General features: G+C 46.1%; 1 protein-coding gene across 7 annotated transcripts in view; it reads left to right on the top strand.

The window, feature by feature from the left end:
* ITPR1 (inositol 1,4,5-trisphosphate receptor type 1) overlaps nucleotides 1-20,303 on the top strand; it is a 201,153-nt gene that overhangs the window by 137,371 nt on the left and 43,479 nt on the right. For all 7 annotated transcript variants that reach the window (XM_080384689.1, XM_080384690.1, XM_080384692.1 and 4 more), the window contains 9 exons: nucleotides 160-413; nucleotides 5,247-5,447; nucleotides 7,508-7,618; nucleotides 8,921-9,016; nucleotides 9,774-9,896; nucleotides 10,910-11,014; nucleotides 11,860-12,052; nucleotides 15,788-15,910; nucleotides 19,585-19,760. In XM_080384689.1, coding sequence (XP_080240815.1) covers nucleotides 160-413; nucleotides 5,247-5,447; nucleotides 7,508-7,618; nucleotides 8,921-9,016; nucleotides 9,774-9,896; nucleotides 10,910-11,014; nucleotides 11,860-12,052; nucleotides 15,788-15,910; nucleotides 19,585-19,760 — 1,382 coding nt within the window. The remainder of the gene's footprint in view (nucleotides 1-159; nucleotides 414-5,246; nucleotides 5,448-7,507; nucleotides 7,619-8,920; nucleotides 9,017-9,773; nucleotides 9,897-10,909; nucleotides 11,015-11,859; nucleotides 12,053-15,787; nucleotides 15,911-19,584; nucleotides 19,761-20,303) is intronic.

Raw genomic sequence — 20,303 nt, forward strand, 5'->3', positions numbered from 1 at the left:
TCTAAACTCCAGATCCTCATGTCACACTAAACGTACTTACCACAGAGCTGATGATGAGTAGCTGGCCTGCGTGTGAAATGAATGGGAGACGTGTGAACAGATTTTTCTGGTCCCCTTTATTCGGTTTGCCTAAAGAAAATCTGTTCTTATGTGTTTTAGTGAGAGAGCCTATGACCCAAATTACCGAGGAGGTCCGGGATCAGTTGCTGGAGGCCTCTGCAGCTACAAGGAAGGCTTACAACACTTACCGGAGGGAGGCTGATCCTGATGACCATTATTCAGCAGGAGAAGGAGCACAGTCTGCGGCAGACAAGAGCAAAGATGACCTGGAGATGAGTGCTGTGATCTCAATAATGCAACCCATCCTCCGGTTCTTGCAGCTGCTCTGCGAAAACCACAATCGGGATTTGCAGGTAGAGCCTGGTTCCCTCCTGAGCCAGCGTGCTCGTGTCACCTTGTGCTGTCACTGCTGCCCCTTCGTCTCACTAACCCCATGCCTTTTTAAATGGATACATGACCGATTTGGGGGGTTTGGGCCTTGAAGATAATCCAAAAGAAGTATTTATACCTTGTTGGACAGACAGGGAAGTCCAGTTGTCCAGTGTTCAGTGGTCTTTTCAATTTTTATAGAAGGTGGTGGGATCAACACTTGATGTGGCTTTTTAAAAGTATATCCTTAAAGCAAGTAAGTGTTCTGCTAGGAAGTTACTGATCTACATTTGAGAGGGGAAGGAAAGGAAACTAAAAAAAAGGTCATGTAGGAAAGTAAAGAGAGCATTGGGACTTTGGTTGAGCAGCCCTCAAGTATTTGCTGGCTTTCCAGTGAACAGGTTCTCCTGGGTTTTCATGGGTCTGTTCGTGTGTGTGGAGTTGAACGCATAGGGATGGTATCGGGAAAGCCTCAGCTGGAGCCGAATCTGGTGACGGACATGAAGGGCAGCAAGAAGGGTTTCTAGGTTGTATCCACAGTGAAGGAGACCAGGGAGAGCATGGGTGTGGTGCTGAAAGGGCCAGAGGTGCCGGTGATGAAGGACGTGGAGAAGATGAGGGTGCTCAGTTCCACTTTGACCTTGCTCTTGCCTGGTAAGACTGTCCTTCACAAACCCTAGGCCTCTGAGACCTGAGCGGAGGTCTGGAGCAAGGAAGCCTTACCCTTGGTGGAGGAGGATGGAGTTAGGAACCGTTTAGACAAGCTGGATATGCACAAGTCTGTGGTGCCTGGTGCGATGCCCCAGGTCCCCTCTGGAGTGCTGGGTTCTGTCCTGGGCTCCAGAGTCCAGCAGGGAGTCTCAAAGATGGCTAAGGGACTGGAGCATCTGATGGGCTAGGAGATGCAGAGGGAGCTGGGAGAGGCCAGGCTGGAGAGGAGAAGGCTGGGGACATCTCACCCTGCGTATAAATACCTGACCCAGGGACGTGGAGAGGATGGAGCCAGGCTCTGCTCGGTGGTGCCCCAGGGCAGGGCGAGCAGGGTAGGAACAGACAGTTTCCAGAGGTCCTGCCAACCTCGGCTGTCCTGTGACACTCCGGGATGTGTTTGTGCAATTTTAAATAGCGAGCCCAGAACTTGTACGTTAGTAATCTTATCTAGCACGTGCCTCCACAAACGATAAGATTTTTGCTTACTAAATGGACTGCAATTAACATGATTTTTGTTTGGTGTAGCCACTGCCGCTGGATTAGAATTGAATGCAAGCGAGGAGCTAGTGAGATGCAGTACAATGTACTAAATGCCCTCATAAAGGAGGAATAATTGCCTTGATTGCATATTGTTACATGGCACGCCAGCAGTGTAGGACCCTGCGTGAGTGCTTTTCAGACCTGCCAAATCACTTCCGCTGAACTGGAATGCCCTGCTGCTGGCAGTATATGAAATCAGATCTGTACGATAGTGGTTCTGTGCTGGGAGCATGTAATTCTTCTAGCATTTTATAGGTGCTGAGGTTACATACATCAGGGTTTCTCCTAATTTCTTCAAAAAACTATTTGATCTTTGTTTTGTCAAACAATTTTCATGCCGTTAGCGATGTCGGAGACAAGTAGGATGGCAGTTTTATGTGGCAGTAGTCCAAACCGCACGCACATGATCCTGCTGATGCTGTCTTTGGCTAGGCACTGAGAGCTATAGGAGCAAAACTGAATTCAAGCCAGTGCAGAAACTTGGCCTGAGCTGTTCGACATCCTGAACAATTAGATTTCCCAAACAGCAGGTAGTTGCATTCAGCTCTCCGAGAAAAAGGTTGTGGGTTTGGTTTATTTAAAAAAAAAAAAATATGGGAGGAACAGTTTTTCAAGTATAATCCTTCTCCTGCTGCTTGCCCGCCTTGATGCTTGCCTTTCTCCCTCAGCCCTGAGGGGGAGGCAGGAGTATCTGAAGCTTCAAAATCTATGTGTCTGCAGCTAGTATGTTGTAACTGAGCTCCTTATCAATATTGCCAATGGACTGACTGCTTAAAGGAATAAATAAGACCTATTATGGAAGCTGTGTGTTCTCCAAAACTGTGCAAAATAGATTTGAATTGGAAGTGAATAGGGATCACCTGCCCAATGCAGTCACAGGTTTGTCAAACCAGGCATTTTACAACCATTACCGATTGTGAGTAGCCTGATGCTGTGCAAAAGCAGGAAAATGCAAGTCACAGCTGTAAGCGTTGATATTTGTTTTAGACGAGGAGGAAGTCTGTGAAATGGCTTGGGATGTTGCAATACTGTGCCTTTTGCATCACTTGGCCACTCCCTTGGCAGATAAAACTGCAGTTTGTTCGGCACTGCGTGCGCTCAGGGTGCTGTCCCCCTCAGGCTTACTCTGTGGGTCTGGGGGAGGAGTCGTAGTATCTTCATCCATGCAAGTAATGCAAGAAGTGGGACAGACGGGTGGATGCTGAAGTATGTTTTGTTACTCGTTTTGGGCTGAAAGCATCAAATTTTACGGCGGGGTACTCTGTTTCTCTCTCAGCACACGGATACTTGGGTGCTGTTATTAAACTTGCGTTAGGTCTGACCCTCGGCTGTGGGCAAGAGCTGAGCCTTGGAAGCAAAGCTGTCCTGGCTCCGGACCGCTGTAGCCAGCCTGTTTGGACAGGCCACGTCCCCACCACCTTCCTTAGGGGGTCCTTTCTGTACCGACTCTTTTCTGAATGAAGGTGTCCCTGTGTACTCCCGAATCAGTCACGAGGACTGAAGCTTGTGACAAGCTGAGTGGAGCACGCGGTGCTGTGCACGAGAGCCGCGCTGGCCGGAGCAGCGGGGGCTCCCGGGGCAGGGACGGTGCCCTCGAGCCAGGGCCCGGCCGGTGGGACCAGCAGCCCAACATAGCACCGCAGCCACGCGTGAGCTTCAGCCTTACACTCACAGATCCCACCTTCGTGGCAAAAATAACACTCGAGTTCTTTTGTTTTGCAAAATAAAAATGTTGTAGTAATATACTGGCCACTCACACTCGGATTAAAGATCTGAGTTGGTAGGTTAAATACTAATTTTGTGCAAAAAAACCCAGGAGTTGATACAACTTTTAACATTGGACATTACCTAGGCTGTGTCTCCAGGGATCTGTTTCTCTTATTTGTAATTGCTGCAGGCAGAGCCAAGGTAGTCAGGAACAGCAGAGCTCTGCATGCTGCAGGAGTGATTCAGTAATTCGACAGGGGGACGGTGCGTACCTCAGGTTCGTTCCCACTGCGAGCAGTAGGATGGCACGTTCAGTATTGAAGAGTTGTGTTCCTGTCCATAGCCTGTGAGGTGCTCTGGATGACGGAAAATTAAGAGCTTGATCTCTGGTGGCTGAGACGACAACAGACATTCCCTGGGGCAGTTTCTCACAGTGCAGCAGGGTCTTATTCTCTAGTGTTTTCCTTCCCCTTGTTTAGCCATGTAACATTGTCCTTCTGCCTCCTGTGCCTCATTCCTCCTCTTTCCTTTGTGTTTATTGACTTTGGATCAAGAAGCTAAGGCTGGTATAAACCTATGTGTAATCAGAATAAATGCTGTAATGCAGCTGGGGAGCATTTTGTTTCATCACTTTTGGTATTATCCATTATTTTTGCTTTTTTCCTGGCGGGAAGGCACGAGCTCCAATTTCTGTAGCGTCAACCTTTCTACATTCTGACAACTTAATCAAAAGTTAGGTTGCTAAATGAGCAATCAGTTGAAATGTGCTGAATCACTGTCACCTTTAGTCTGCATTCATAGACAGCATTTTCCGTTTTTTAGCTTAGCCTTCAATTGAATCTGGCAATTTCTCTGTCTGTTTGCCTTAAAAGACTTATTAATCTGATGCAGGCACTAAAGGCAGTCATTTAACAGTGCTCCTCTGCCGACTGGCAGAAAATACCTTGCTGGTTCCATAGTCCCATGCATCTTGTTCATCTGAGGGGTTTTTTTTCCACTTTTGAAATGTTTTGTAACCTGCTAGAATTAAGCTGGATAGGCGCTTTCCTGCTGAAACTTTGAGGAAAAGAAGGTGGTCGTGGCTGTCCGTTTTTACAGCACACCGCTGGGAACACGCTGACAAACAGCATCTGAGTCACTGGGAAATTGTTTTTCATTAATTGTCCTCCTTTGTTTTGGTTGGGTTTGGGTTGGTGGTTTTTTATATGTATTTGGAATATAGGAGAGTGGAAACAAGTTTAATCCATGCTGATAAGTCTGGCATTTCATTAGAGGAGCTGCTCTTAATCAGCAGCTTCAAGCAGGGATTACAATAATTATGTGGGAAGAAATGCGACTGAGAGAATTGCGTTTCAGGCCGCCTTCCTTCAAGGCATGCAGTCATGCCTCCTCGCCACCATGCAGGTTGTGCTGCTGTGAAGCCAGAGCCAGGGAACTGCTGCTTGTGTCTCGGGGAAAGGTCTCGGGAGGAGAGCCTCGGGTGATGGTTAGCAGTGAGATCTAGTAGGCAGGCTGCAGGGAAGCTTCCAGGCTTGGCAGAGCTTTCTCTCCGCAGAATAGCCTGTTCTGTGCTGGGTTTCAGCACTCTGGCGATGCTCTTGGTTTGTTGCTCCTTGTCTTCTGTAAAATTTGAAGCCCACAGGCTTCTCTCTCAAGAGAGGTGTGTTGCAAGCAAGCCCTGAAAGAGGCTTCAATTGCTTGTAGAGGGTCCAGTGAAACTAGAGCAGTATACCACACAGTGCAATTGTGCATTGATGAACTTAATAAAATACTATGATCCAAACATCGGGTTTTATGTTTCTTTGGGTTTTGGGGTTTTTTTTCCCCCTTCCCTCCTGGCTTTGACACTCTCCTTGCAGAATTTCCTACGCTGCCAGAACAACAAGACAAACTACAACTTGGTGTGTGAGACGCTGCAGTTTCTGGACTGTATCTGTGGAAGCACAACTGGTGGACTTGGACTTCTTGGTCTGTATATAAATGAGAAAAATGTAGCACTAATCAACCAGACGCTGGAAAGTTTGACCGAGTACTGTCAGGGGCCTTGCCACGAGAACCAGGTAACACTCCGTAGCTGTAAAATGCATCACCCTTTCCCCTACACCGCGCTGTGCTCATGGCTCTCAATCTGTGGACTCGTTCGTCTTACAGCGCTGCACTCTTGACTTGCCCTGCAAAGGGATTTTGGTTTGGGGTTTTTTGTTTATAAATTCATACAATCGACTTCTCTTTCCTGGGGCCCCCTCTGAGGAGTTGAACCACTCAAAGCAGTAGAGATTTTCCTGCTTTGCTAGGATTTCAGTTGTTTTATTAGACTTGACGGACAGGGAGAGTGAGGAATTTTTGAACTTGATAGTAAAAATGTTGCTAAAATCAAGCTGTGTTGCCTGTTGCAAGTGAAGCCAGGAACGTGCCCCTGCTCCCAGCCTGAAGGGAGAAGGTTGAGCTCTGTAGCTTCATTACTGAATGTGATAACCACGTTGAGGTTGTTTTCAGGTGTAGCTCTGTGTGTAGAACCAGGTGCATGTTGCTGCCAGCTGTGCACGCGCTTGCTCGGGGATGTGGTGGTGGTTCCCGATGGGGATGGGTTGGGTGTTGGGGAGGACTGCCATGTCTGCTGGGGGGGAGGCAGCCTCTGTCCAGCTCCCCCCAAACCATGCTCACTGTCAGTGGTACCTTCTGCTCCGAGATGGAGTAACTGTTTTAAAACAAGAATGGTCATTGAAGTAATCCTGTTACAGGGAAGGCATAACTGAATAACAGTAATCCTGTTCGATAAAGCAGTTAGTGACCCACAGATGGACTTGGTCAGCTCTGTGCCTCGAAAGTTGAATGATGGGCAAGAAATACGGGAAGATACTTGGTGTAAGCAGGAGTTTTTAGGTGCTCAAGAATTACAGTTTGCTTCTGTGGGAAGGATCAGAGGGCAGGGGCAGCTGTCCTGCTGGGCCACACTCCGCCACTTCACCTTTCAGCAGGTTGTACAGCGGTGTTTTAGAGCATCGTACCAATAAGGCCCATTTCTTCTACTTTTGGTCTAAATGTGACCCTTGCTGTAACTGTTTCAATGAGTCAAATGCAGTCTGAATGTCTAGGGTAAACCATACGCAAGAGATAGCTGCCCCAAAATAGTTTTGCAAACTGGCCACTCTGTGGCATTGACTCAGCAGGTAGCGTGCTCACGGTGTGGGTCAGAGCACTGTGCTGCTGGGCTGGCATGACCTCATATGTCCTGTGCTTCAGGGTGGGTGTCACCCTTCTAACAAGCAAACTCAGGCACTTGCAGACATGGATATCTGCTTATTTTCTCCATTTGTATATGATTTGAACTACAGCATGGTGTGGAAGGCCTGGAATATGACTTTGAAAAAGTCTTCGAGATTATCTGTCTTTTGAAGTGCCTTTTCTTTGCACACTCAAACAATTTACAGCAAAGCTAAACAAAGCGTGGTGGGGGTGACTGATGTTCAGATGAAATCATTATCTATGCAAGAAGATACATGAGGCTGTACACATCCGTTCATCACTGACAGTTTCTCCGTAGTATGGGTCGGATAGAATAACAACCTTGAGACAGCGGTATGGATCTTCACAGTGGAGCTCAGCAGCAGAGCCAGGCTCTGGATTTTGAAGCCAGCAAGCTACCGTGGGTTTGTACGTTTTAGTATAGACCTTTATAAAAGCAGGGTTAAAGGGTAAGCAAGGAGGTTATGGAAATTCACATTCTTTGGTTAGACAGGACTGAAGTAGGTGTTGATTGGTACATGTAAAATAAAGAAAACTCTCCCTAATCTTAGTAAAACAGTGTTCTTCCTTAGCTGTGTGCTCAGCCTGGATGCTTTGGCATCTAAATGCTTCGTTTATCAACTGTGTTGCTTTCTGCTTCCTGCGGCTGGGTGGTTTCAGTAGGACATGCCATGGCTGATGAGAGGAAAAGCTTGAAGCAAAACGCCTTAATCTTTTGTTATTCCACTGACTGAAGTTTTCTGTTCAGTTATCCATCTCAAACAGCTTACGAGGTGATGAAAGAGGTGACTCCTCTGTTCTGGCTGGGTCACCAGCCTAGGCTGCGTTTTTAGTGTAGACAATTGGTGAAATCTGATGAATTTTCTTTGGACAGAACTGCATTGCTACTCACGAATCCAACGGTATTGACATCATCACAGCATTAATTCTCAATGACATCAACCCTTTGGGAAAGAAGAGGATGGACCTCGTGTTGGAACTGAAGGCAAGTGAATACTTTGTGTGATCCGCGTTAACAGTAAGATGAAACATAATTTTATTGTTGGAATTATGTGGGTGTTTATTATATCCCAATATTCATAAGTGCCAAAAAATTATATGCATCAGCGAGCTGGAGGCAGTGCCCAAACATTGTTTGTCACAGGTATTTCTTCTTTTAAATGGCAGCATGGACCCACTGGTTTTTAGGTGTGGGGGGGTGCAGGCAGTTGAGATATGCGGAGGAATCCTAAAAAGTTTTGCTGATAAAAACGTAAAGCTGATAAAAAGTTTTCTGTTGTTTTTTGATTAAAAAGTGTACACGTAAAAGTACAGAAAAATGGAAGTAAAACTCCTCACGCTACATCTAGTTTCCTAATACTTTATTGCTGTTGTTTAATCATCAAGTATTTTGTAGGGCTATTCATAATAATGCTGAAATAATTAGCGCTGGTGCTGGTTTCAAAATACGCTAGGAGGTTGTCCTCTAGCAGCAGTAGTCACAGAGCACTCCTGCCACAGCATATGTTTTAGAAATATTTCCTTGCTGACTTATTGTCCTGCCTTATAGTGCAATGTCTAGTTGTTTTCCGTTGCAGACTCACACCATTATTATGGGTAATGTGGGTTTTTTATTATTCTAAATAAAAAATGCTTTTAGACTCAATTAGCATTATACTTCAAAATTAAATACTTTTATTGGTTTTTATTGTCAGTCATGATGGATTTTAATCTTAATTGTTTGTATTAAAGTAGTCTGGTGCCTTGTGGTAGTTTCCCATTTCCTCCCTCTCTTTCTTGGCATTAGCAGGTTGCTGAGTAATTTTCAGTTAAAAGCAGCAAAGCACATCTGTGTCTTCAGCCTGGGCTGTCCTTTGATTTAATCACCAGTGTCTTCAGTAAAGCTGAGCTGCACCATTTTGGAGCTGATAGCTTGTAATAAAGCTGCAGTATCTTTAAAACCAAACAAAATAATACAGGCTTGAAACATCAGTGCTTTAGAAATCTAAACCTTAATGTGGGTTAATGTGATACCTCTCACTAAATAGGGTTTGGAAAATAAACTGGTAAAAAATACTACTAAGTTGTATATTTCAATAATGAGAAGAGAGGGGGTGTGCTTTGCGAGTGAGGCTGTAGGAGTCCTGCAGTGGGCTGGGTGGAAAAGTCTGCCTTGCCCACGGCTCGTGTTTGTAGAACCCAGGCACCTCGAGCCCTTCTGGGCAGGAGGGGTGGCAGTGCTCAGGCTGAGTATCCTCATTTTTTGACTCCTGATAGTGACTGCCATTGTTTTTTCCCCTCCCTTCAGAACAATGCTTCAAAACTCCTCTTGGCGATCATGGAGAGCAGGCACGACAGCGAGAACGCGGAGAGGATCCTCTACAACATGAGGCCCAAAGAGCTGGTGAGTCCCTGGGTCACTCCAAGACTCCCAGCTCCCCTCGAGCCCAGTGCGGTGGGGATGCTGGGGTGGCTGCATACAGCCCGGGGGTGCTGCGGGGGCTCTGTGCATGGATCGATGACAGCTGGGGGACCTTTCAAGGATTTGGAAGAACGAGTGGAGTATCCACAGGGGATGGGTCTGCCTGGTTCCCCAGCAGCACAAGCACTTAGGAAAGCCATGTTCAGCGCTATGGAGGCATTCAGCATCCTGTGTAAGGCGGGGAAGGAGCATCATCTGGTGCTTTGGGATCCACATCTAGAAGTTATTTGCTCAAAAGACAAGAGAACCGAAAATTTCTTGTGACCTGAAAGCAGTTCAATAGACTGTAGCAGGCTTTTGGGCTGGTTAATGTATTAACTGGTGAAAACAAAGCAGGAGATCCAAAGTACAGCTGAAACACTGTCGGCATGTCTTGGTGCACGTAGCTGCAGCAGGGGGCAGAGGTCAGAACGTGATGCAGCGTGCAGTGAGGGTGGCCTGGAATATATTACCTAGAGGGGAATATGAAATTGAGTTTCTTGTGTCAAAGAGCTGGGCTGAAGGTGCTGAGTTCAGGTCTCCTGTTTTATCCTGGATGTTGAGAAGCCCGCTGACCTTCCTCTTGACTGTGTATGTTCAGGTCCCTTTTGCCTCTGTAAGAGTGCCAAGTGTACACTGGCCTTAGACTTCAGCCCTCAGCCTGAACTGTCACTTCATGGGCCTGTGTGTCTCTTTCTAGGTGGAGGTGATAAAGAAGGCTTACCTGCAGGGAGAAGTAGAATTTGAGGATGGAGAGAATGGGGAAGATCTTGCAGCATCTCCGAGGAACGTGGGACACAACATTTACATACTGGCTCATCAGGTAGCATTTCACCTACCGCTTCCACAGTACCAAGTGTCAAAAACTGAATAGCAAGAGGTCTGCTGTTCCCTGATGTTATTTTAATGGCTGGCCTCTGAGACAAGCTTACGGCACGTTCTCTGTTTATCAGAGCAAATTCCAATCCTTAAAGAATCGGAAAAGAAATTTCTATAAAACAAGAACTCTTTTGGAGCTTTTTTTTATAATGGGAAGTGGGAAGGCTCTTGACCAAGTTTCTGAAGACATGTGATTCAAGTTCTTGGCAGTGCTGAGAAGCAATGTATTATTTTTCAGCTGTATCAAAGGTTACTTTATACTCCCAAAGAAATTCTACTCAAATACAGATCAATTAAACTGTAAGCAGAAATCTCACTCTGCTTTTATGGTTGGTACCACATTCTCTTAATGTTGTAGCCAGTCAGGTTTATTGTGTTGATACAATGTGGTGTTTGAAAGGTAAAAGACCAAGGCAGGGAAATATATATCTAGACCTACTTAATACGTTGTTGCTGCATGTATCACTCCACTAGAGACTTCTTGTTCCTTTAGCATCTGAGAAGACCATCACTTGTGCCCTAAGATGAATTCAGAGCCTCCAGAAGCCTGTTTGGAGCAGTGCTCTGTGCATGTGCTTTTCAGTGGGTGCACATTTTCCCTTCCATCCCTGTCAAGAACTTGTGTGATTAGCACACCTTTGAGTTAGGGTGGGTGTAGAAGGACAGACTGAATGTGAATGTTCAAAAAGTTTCCCAAGTCAGGCAAAGGGTGGGAGAGCATGGGTAAAAGAGGACTACAAGACGGATATTAAAAAAATACATATTTGAATCATTCTGACTTGCTCCCAAAATAGAGCTGCAGGGTGTCTGGTTGGAATAGAACAAGCCTTCTGTCAACTTTGCCCTTTCTTAGCAGCTGACTGCATACTATTTCTTATTTTATGCCAAAAATCAGAAATTTAATATCATAGAGAGACATCTGGTGTCTCCCACTCCCTTTTCATTCCTTTATTTTAGTTGGCTCGTCATAACAAAGAGCTGCAGAACATGCTGAAGCCGGGAGGTCAGATAGAGGGAGACGAGGCTCTGGAGTTTTACGCCAAGCACACGGCACAGATTGAGGTACGGGGAAACCGGTGGCTGCCGGGAGGTGTGTGGGGGGAGATGATCTGCTGCCGAAAGAGCCGCCTGGAAGAGAAACGGTGGAGTTAAACACTGGTTGCATTATACGTGATATTTTGATTGAACTGACTACCTGTGTGTGGACTGTCATCTTTGACATGGGAATATATGTGCACTTTTTTTTTATTTTATTTTTTGACAGCCGCTGGGGGGGAGCTATTTTTGAGCTGTCATGTGTGGGCTTTAAGATGGAGCTGAGCAGAGCTCTGTTGGCAGGAGGAAGTGTAACTTCACTTCTGTTATATTTTGGCCGGTACTATTGCTGAATCCATGAAGTTACTGATAGCTTTTGCTATTCTTTCTGTATTAAAATGACAGTTTGGCCTGATGTACAATCTAAGATACTTCTAGAGAGTAAAACACACACAAATATGGGAATTTCACAAAACTCTAATAAGCAATATAAATATAACTGTTATCCCGTATACTTACCCATGCAGTGTGTGGCTAAAATTTGCAAAGATTCTTGAATTGGGCAACCAGATTGCTCTGAAATCTAGCACAGCTTTGGTGTGGGATTCACTGGGCCCTTGGAAATCCCAGCTGAGAACGGTATTGCCAGGATAAGACCACAGCACAGAAATTATCAGTCCTGGAGCTAAATGTAGGCCTGCTTTAAAAGGTAAATTAAATGAAATCTCTGTCAAGCTGCTGTTCTATGGAAATGTATCCAAGTTTCTACATGCAGCTGGTTTGAAAGAGGGTGGCAGGTGGGGGGAAGCAGACAAACCAAGACATAAAAGCATTTAAAAGCTTGGAAGAACTGTAATAAGGCTGCCTTTCAGATTGTCAGGTCGGACCGTACCATGGAGCAAATAGTCTTCCCCGTGCCCAGTATCTGTGAATTCCTCACGAAGGAGTCCAAGCTGCGGATCTATTATACCACGGAAAGGGATGAGCAAGGCAGCAAGATCAATGATTTCTTCATGAAATCAGAAGACCTCTTTAATGAGATGAACTGGCAAAAGAAATTGCGAGGTAGGTGGCTGTTGCCAGTGTGGTTGTGTGGAGCGTTACCAGCAGAGCGCTGAGGTCAGGTTTTCGGAGTTTGAAACATTGGGTCGGTAGCAGATGGTTCCCCAGTGTGGCAGCGACCTTGATAATTGTTTGAAAAAGTCTGCTCCTCTGCACGATGGCAATATGCTGTAATGAAGTCAAGCTTAATGCAAGAGCAATATGGACCAACTGGAGGGGATCCAGGGGAGAGCAGCAAGAAGGATCACAGGTCGTCTTTTTTAAGATCCAACAGGAAGGAACAAACTTGTGGAGGCTTAGCTTAAATGAGAAGGCATTTGGTGGCAGGGAGAAATGGAGAGGACACAGCTGAAGAAAGTCGTGATCTGTTCTCCGTCCCTGCACGGGGTACACGAAGCTGTTCCGTTGCATTGCCGGAAGGAATAGGGCTGGGTAGTGCAGCGTGAACTCACGGCATCTCCAGCAACGGAGGTATCTAAGAACAGGTTAAACGTGCATTTTCCAGTAATAGTAGAAGTAGAATTCATCCTTTCTTTGGGCAGGGAATAGACTGGCAGACAGGCTGGTGAAGTCCCTTCCAGCCTGGCTAAAATACCTGAAAGCAAGCATTTTCAAGCACTACTTTTCCCTATGAGGGTCCGACTGGCAACTAGGAAAACTTTAAATTGTATTTTAATTCATACTGTGCCACCACTTCCCCTAGTAAAGTTTCTAACTCATTTGCTTAAAATTATTCTTTTAAAAAGATATGGTTTCTTGTTTTGCTAAAGGAGAAACGTTGCACTCGAGACTCAGCTTCAGTGGGCAGTGATGAGGGGTTAGAATTTACTGACAGCGCTCTGAAGCAGGAAAGGTGAAGCAGTTCTATCCTGCTCAAGGAATCGTCTGCCATCTGATACCACTGGTGCTGCCTGTGCCTGAATCGGCTGAACTCTGGTTTTAGTGCAAGAGCACAAACTAGCCCGGGGCCACCTCCCAGAGCCAACGGGCGAGCGGATTTCTGCTGCAGAGCTGCGTGCTGCTGCCAGCCACCCAGGCCCACGGCTGTGCCTGGCAGTCACAGCAAGGGTCTTCCCCCAACAGAGATCTTGCTGGTACTCGGTCAGCGTTGCGTATTGTAGGAAAAAATTCAGTGAGAGGGGACCTCTTGACCTTCCTCATTGTGAAAATTATTTTGGTGTAAAATGGTTTTCCCTTGTTGCAGCCTCTTGACAGCTGCATTTTGCCCTTTCACTGTGCACCCCCAAGAAGAGGCTGGGCTCTTCCCAGTCTGTTGTTAGGATGCGTATGCACAGTTCACACTAGAGCTGATGATGTGTTCCACATTTGGTAACGGCGATGCAATATTTGCTTCTGATTGTTGGGGTGTATGTGTGTGTACTTATGTATTAATAAGTCTTAACAGGGAAAGGCAATTGTAATCATATTATTTAAAATTATCAAGGTCAGGTTTAGGTAAGACCACCTGAAACTTGGTCAGCTCTGCTGAATTATTCTTCATGTGTATGAATACTAAACAGAGCGGAGCTATTTCCACTGAACAATGGATTAGTCCTTCTGGCAGCATCAAAATCCCCAGGAAGCTGCTTCCTAAAATGACTTCTAAGAGCTCCACAAGGAATAGGGGAATATATATCCTAAACAAATGGGCAACTTTGACAACATCTATGTATTCTGTTAGATTTTGTTGTTTCAGTCACTTTACTTGTCTTTGAGGCTATCTCCAGGCAAGCTGTGAAGACATCCATAATTAACAACAGGCCAGCATCAATCAAAATCCACCTGCGGAAGTGGGGAATATTTCTTTTTTCTTTATGAAGCTGGAATCGCTTAGTCTGTCTCCTGATATTCTGGTCTTCCTCTAAGTGATATTCTGGGTTTATACAATTGTTTCTCACATCTTAAATACATGTTTGTGTTTTCAAGATGTGACAGGCTGGCAGTGCTCTGTGCTGCAGTCGTGCAATACTGCTTACTGTTCATTCAGACTTGAGGAAGACTTCTTAAAAAAGCCTTTATAAAAGCCCAGGTACTCCCCCCTTCAGCCGGTGGTGCTAGCCCATACTCTAAGCACCGTAAGTCTCCCAAGGAATCAATTAAGAATTCAAATGAGTCTGCCAAAACCAGGCAGAAGTGCTACACGGGGCTGGTAGTCTGTGCCTGTCCCCAAAGAAAGATTTAAATTAAAACCTGGAACTTGATAATGACCCTTTGTATAACAATTTCATACAAATGAATTCAACCTGCTTACAAATGCTTCCAGTTAAAATAAGACCAAGAACAGAAATAATATAGACATCAGCGTATTATACATTCGAAACATTGCTACATTGCGTTTCAGTGAGGCTTAACATGTGCCTGGCTAATTAGGTGCAATGAAGCTTGTATTCTCTCAGTGACAGGGTACCTTTTTGTAGTCCTTCCCTTTGCATTCAGCTGTTCAATACATTTGCTTTTTATGTGCATTTCAACTCAGTATAATGAGACATTGTGTAATTCTTTTAACCCATTTTTTTTTTTGCTTAGGATGCTAGAAGAGGTGATTTGCTGAAGCGAGGTGGTGGCTACTGTGAGGCTTAGTATCGCTGCATTCATTAATTTACTCTTCAGCCCCAGAGTCTGTATTTTCATCTTTTCCCTAAATTTCACTGTGAGCCTCTGTTCCTTTGCTCTCTGATATCTGTACACGTTGCATCCTTCCAACAGGGGAAAACATGAGTTCTTTTCCTTCTTTGAGAGCATTTTTAATAGATTATTTTTCCCCCCCAACTCTATGTTTCAGGAGTACACAGTGTGCTGTACAATAAGCCTGCAGGAGCTAAAATCAGGGGGATTTTGCCTTGATGCGGAGGGAATTACTGTAAGGCAGCTTCTTAGCTGTCCTTGTCTTCTGCTCTGCGACCACTTCCGAAAATGAATCTTTTTGTTTTCTGTGCTTCTTGAGTCTAGCTGCAGAGATTATTAAAATTAGGAGTCTTTTTGAAAAGTATTTGTATGTACCATTAAGAATTTAAAATGTGCATCTGTTTAGCTGTACGCTGAGCTCTGTGCAGATGTGCTGGTGTCCTTTGCCCATGGGGCAGAGGGAGGGCCAGCCGAGCTTCAGCTCCGTTATTATTCTGGGGCTGTGTTGGTCTGTTACCCAGCTTGAAGTAGAGCCTTACTTGCTTGGCAGCTAGTCCTAAACATTTTAGCTTTACTGCTGTATCGCTATGCTGCATTTTGTGTCTTAATTGCCCGCCTTGCCCTGTCTTCACTGCGCGTTTTTTTCTGGCTTGCTGCTGCGGCGGAAAAGAAGTTCGAAGGTGGGCAGCATCTCGCGTAGGTGAGCTGCTGGCAGCGGCGTAACTCAAGATGGTGCTGATGTGGACAGATTTTCTTCCTCCTAATTGTTCTCCATGTGATTTTTGAGTCCAAAGTATATGATTAGGGGAAACCTGCAGTCCCTGGCCTCTGCATTTCTGAACCCATTATGATGCTGCCCCTAAATCACGTTTGAATATACTTTCCTCTTTAACATGACTCCTTTGCCTTAGAGCATGATCTGGGAGACTGGAAGTATCCAAATATAAAGAGTAATCAAATGAACTTCAGAATAAGCCATGAATATTACTACTGTTGATGCTGTGCTTTTGGGCAAACTGAAGATAAATTAAGGGGGTTTTGAGATTAATTTTTTATATCAATCTCTTATTTTTAAAATGCTCTATTCAAAAGAATTCTTTTTCTCTTTTGCAGCTCAGCCTTTCCTATACTGGTGTGCTCGCAACATGTCCTTCTGGAGCAGTATTTCCTTCAACCTGGCTGTCCTTATGAACCTGCTCGTAGCCTTTTTCTACCCATTCAAAGGAATTCGAGGAGGTACCAGTATTTAACATACAAAAATATGTGAACGAATAAGGTATAATGAGCCAAATTCTGGCCTCCCCTTGTGTCTGTTCACCCCTGTTTACTTCAGTGGGGATGGGAGTACAGAAATTGGCTTTTTTTTAATTGCCTTGATTTAAATTGTGCTATGCTCTGACTTTTTCTTGAAGGCATTTATAAGGAAAGAGTAGAGCCATGCTTTTTCCTAGGGGAAAAAATTATCAAAGACAGACATCCACCTTTAATTACTTGACTGTTCTACGTTGGTTTAAAGTTCCATAATTAAGTACTGAACTAAAAATATGAGAAATGTTAATTTGTTGTTTTCCTTGAGCTTGCATTTTCTTAATGTCATTTTCCATAAAATTCTGGTGGTTACCTAGCACTTCAGGAGGTCTCCAAGCAGTGGGGTGAGGGCGATTACCCACTGCGGGCAGGAGGGGCGTACGGGTGGGGTGACTGCCCTGTGCCATTAGAATCTGATGGAGGATACAGGAGAGCCTGTTTCCCCTCTGTGACTGCCTCTCGTGGGGGTCCCTTACCCCTGCGAGCAGAGAGCGGAGGTGGCCCCAGGGAGCGAGGAGCGTGCCAGCCGTGTCCCCTGGCTCGGGAGCGACCTGCCGCTGCGAGGGTCCTTGCCGTGAGCGGCTGGCAGCCAGGCTCGCTGTCGTTTCTAACGTGACGTATGGGTTAACATGTGCGATTCGTGTGGGGCTGCACAATCTTACTGTAATAGGTTTCATGGAAGCTGCTTTTGTTCCAAACAAGACAGTGGGTTTGTGCAACGGGGTTTGTTCTTAGAGCCAACTCAGTAAATACTCCTGGTGGAGCCCTGATGAGATTCAGCTGCTCTTCCTTAGATCCAGCCTCTCCCAAAGGATGTTCCCCAGCGCGGGTCAAGGGGTGGACCCATGTCAGCAAGAATCGGGGAAATCAAGAGCAATATTCTTGTGAATGCCTCTATCGTGCTTATCCCTTGCAAAGCTGCTGTATAGGAAGGAGCTTTTTCCACATCTGTGGAAAACTGGAGTAAACAAGCACCCAGCAATAAAACCTCCTCCTGGAGAGGGTGATTCATGTTCAAGCCTTCGCTTCCCTTTCTTTGAGGTTCAGCACAACAGGGCCAGCTAGATGCTTATCTTTTCCTGCTGAACTTCCCTCTGCATCTTTGTCCCATTCAGCACCAAGTACAGGACCCAGAGACAGCGCGGCTCGAAGAGAGCAGCACCCTGCACGTAGCAGTCGTCAGCAGAGCTCTGCCTGTGCGGCGTGAAAGCCGCTTCACCCTTCCTTGCAGCTCACCAGTTAATTTAGATTGAGGAGAGCTGTGGTTTTGTCCGAGTAGTGTTTGATAATAGCAGCTTCTGGTCGCAGTGGGCATGGGAGACTTGCGCTTAGGGGTTCTGCCTCCTGATAAAGCCTGTGAGAAGGTGCACAATATTTTATAGCAAATCCGGTGTTCCTGAGGGGGGGAAGAGCGTTGTTACCTTCTGCAGCAGCCGGCCGTGGTTTCGGCTGCGGCACCTCAGCGTCGCAGGCTGTGGCAGCACGGGGCTGCCCCATCCCGTCCTGGCCGGCAGCTGCCTGGGGGCTTGTAAAAGGCACGAAGAGCAACTGAATTGTCTGTCCCTAGTTTTGAAGATGACAAGTTTAAATTTAAAGGTCTGTATTTACGGCTGCTAGGAAAGCTGGTAATTAAGTAAGTTCATTGAGATTACCATTACAGGACTGTGGAGGGGATTATTTGGCATTTTGAAGATGCCCTACCCTACATGTTTGAAATAACCAGGTAATGTTTTTTGATAAAATCTCTTCCTCTACTAGTTACAGTCAAAAGTGAAAAATAATTGAATACATGTGTATTTTATATTTGCCTTTAAAAAAAGAAGATTCTTCGAAACAGACCATTTGGGGGAAGTTGTCAGTGTCTTGAAGTGCTCAGACACTGTGAACTGAGTAGCTGATTATCTTCTGACTGTAGCAGCAGCTGTAAAACTTCTGACTTGAGAGGCAGAAGCTTGGAATTTGGTACTGGCATGGTGAGAATTCCAGAGACAGGGAGAGCTTCCCTCCTGGTTACACGTTCCTCCTGCCCGCAGTCATGTAAGGGGCTGCACGTGCTTGCGGCGATGCTGTGACGTTGGGCTGGGTGCTGGCAGTTAATGCTGGGCGGCCGCTGGCTCGGCGACCTTCCTTTGCCAAGGGCAGAGGCTCCGCTCCCAGTCTGCTCCCAGTCTCCTCCCATCCCCAGGAAGGAGAGATGAGCCGTGCCCGGAGCCCCTGCTCTGTCCCACGAGCGCTCTCCCAACTCAGGTCCCACTGGGGGCTTTTTGCGCCCTGGCGTTGCGCTCCACATGCCGATGGGGTCGGGCTTTTCTGAGGCAGGTGCTACAGGCAGCGGCTGAGAACTTCATGAACTCCAGTTGTATCTGCAGGCCTGCTGGGAACTGCTGGAACTTGTGAAAGCAAATACGTTCATGTGCAGCGGACGGCTTTGTAGTAGCTGGGATTTTCAGACACCTGTGCAGGTGCAGGCAGGTTCCTTCAGGACCTGCCCCTCTCGGCAATTCCCAAGTCATTCCCAAATAAGCTTCTGCACAATTTTCCCATCTCCCCTGTCTGCGCTGTCTGTCATTCCCACTTGGGTGACTCTCTTTGGAGCTCTGCACCTTTTACTGTTTGACAGCTGAAGCAGCGGTGGCAGCACTGCTCTGGGATCCCAAACTCCCTTCAGACAGCGGAAACATCTGTTCAACTTTACGCTTATTAAGTTTTAATTTCCATCTATCCTCTGCTGTCTTTATTAATCTACAGTGATTTGGAACAAAATTAAATGGCTGCTTGTGCTAGTCAGATGAGAGTAATATTTCCTAAGCCGTCTGAATTTAGGCAGGGGGAGGGGAAAGCCCTCAGCGAGTGTCTTGCCAGTAAGACCTAACGTTCCTCGGGAGTGCATACTTGCGGGAGGGCTGCGGAGTGCTAGGAAACTGGGGGGGGGGGAGGTGGGTGTCTTGCCTTTTTGGCTGTTGAGGAACCATTTTCTTGAAGAAAAACAAAAATTTATGTCAGTTTTGAGAAAGAGATGTCTTTTATATTCTGCATAAACTCAGGGTAAATTATATTTTCAGATGAATATTTTTGTGGCTCTTTGAGAAGTGTATTTTTAGTAACACTGGCTTGATGTTATGTAAGCAGACAGTCTCATGGGACAGTCTAAATAGAACCAGAAATAGCAAAAGATGAGAAAAATTGGTGCGAGGTTTTTGACCAAAAGCATAATAGGAGAATCTGCGGTGAATCTGGACCTGGAGGAGTAGGTTGTCTGTCTTCAACCCACCCGTTCAGTGCCTCTACAGAATGCACGAGCAAAATTCCTCTCCTTTTCAGTATTCAAGGTGTGTAAGTAATGAACACTAAAATGAAGAATTCTATAACACTGGCGCTTATCATTTACATAATGCTTTAGTAACAAGTTTGTAATTAAAATCTGCTGAAGGCATTGGGCTCAGATGTTCCACTTATGGCTTTGAAATCAGTAACGTCTGAACACAAGGCTTACTGATGCTCCACCAAAGATAAGATAACATGGTGTTTATTTGGTTGGTGTTTTGTTTTGTTTGGTTATACAAAGTATTGAAGTGGGTTTTCTTTTTTCCTCCCCACCTTAGGTACGCTGGAGCCCCACTTGTCAGGCTTGCTGTGGACAGCTATGCTGATATCTCTGGCCATCGTTATAGCTCTTCCAAAGCCCCACGGCATCCGAGCCTTAATTGCTTCTACAATATTACGCCTAATATTTTCAGTTGGTTTACAACCTACTTTATTTCTTCTGGGTGCATTCAATGTAAGAATCGAGTGGGCTTTTTTGAAGTTCTCTTGCAGCTTATGTAAGGGTTCCTTACCTGCTCATGAAGATGTCAGGCAAAAATAGCCTGGGACGTTGTGGTGGAGCTGGTGGGAGGAGTAATCCCCTCTTTGGACCGTTTCTAGCTGAAGTGCTTTGCTGCCGTTCCTTTAACTTTGCTTCCACGGGCTGGAGACCTGTAAGGTTTCCCTCAGTTTTGCCAGAAGCAGCTCCCACCCCGCCACAAGCGCAGAGCAGTCCCCGTGACCCTGAAGTCCACGGCTGTTCACTCAGCCCCAGCTCCCGTTCAGCAGCTGGGCTGCAGCGTTCACGGGGCTGGGTAAGATCCGCTAACCGCTGCGTTTCCCACACGCCTGTCTGCAGCCTACCTGCCAGCCAAAACCTGACGCTCAGCGGTTTTGCTGCAGTAACGCGTGGACCGAGCATGCACGCCGAGCCCCGGGAGCTTCATTAGCGCTCCAGCGCGGGGGCTTGTGCTCTCTGGTGACAAGCAAGCCAGGAGGGTTTCTCTGACCGAGGCAG

Source organism: Falco punctatus, assembly GCF_963210335.1.
Source record: "Falco punctatus genome assembly, chromosome: 4".
Classification (NCBI taxonomy): Eukaryota; Metazoa; Chordata; class Aves; order Falconiformes; family Falconidae; genus Falco; species Falco punctatus.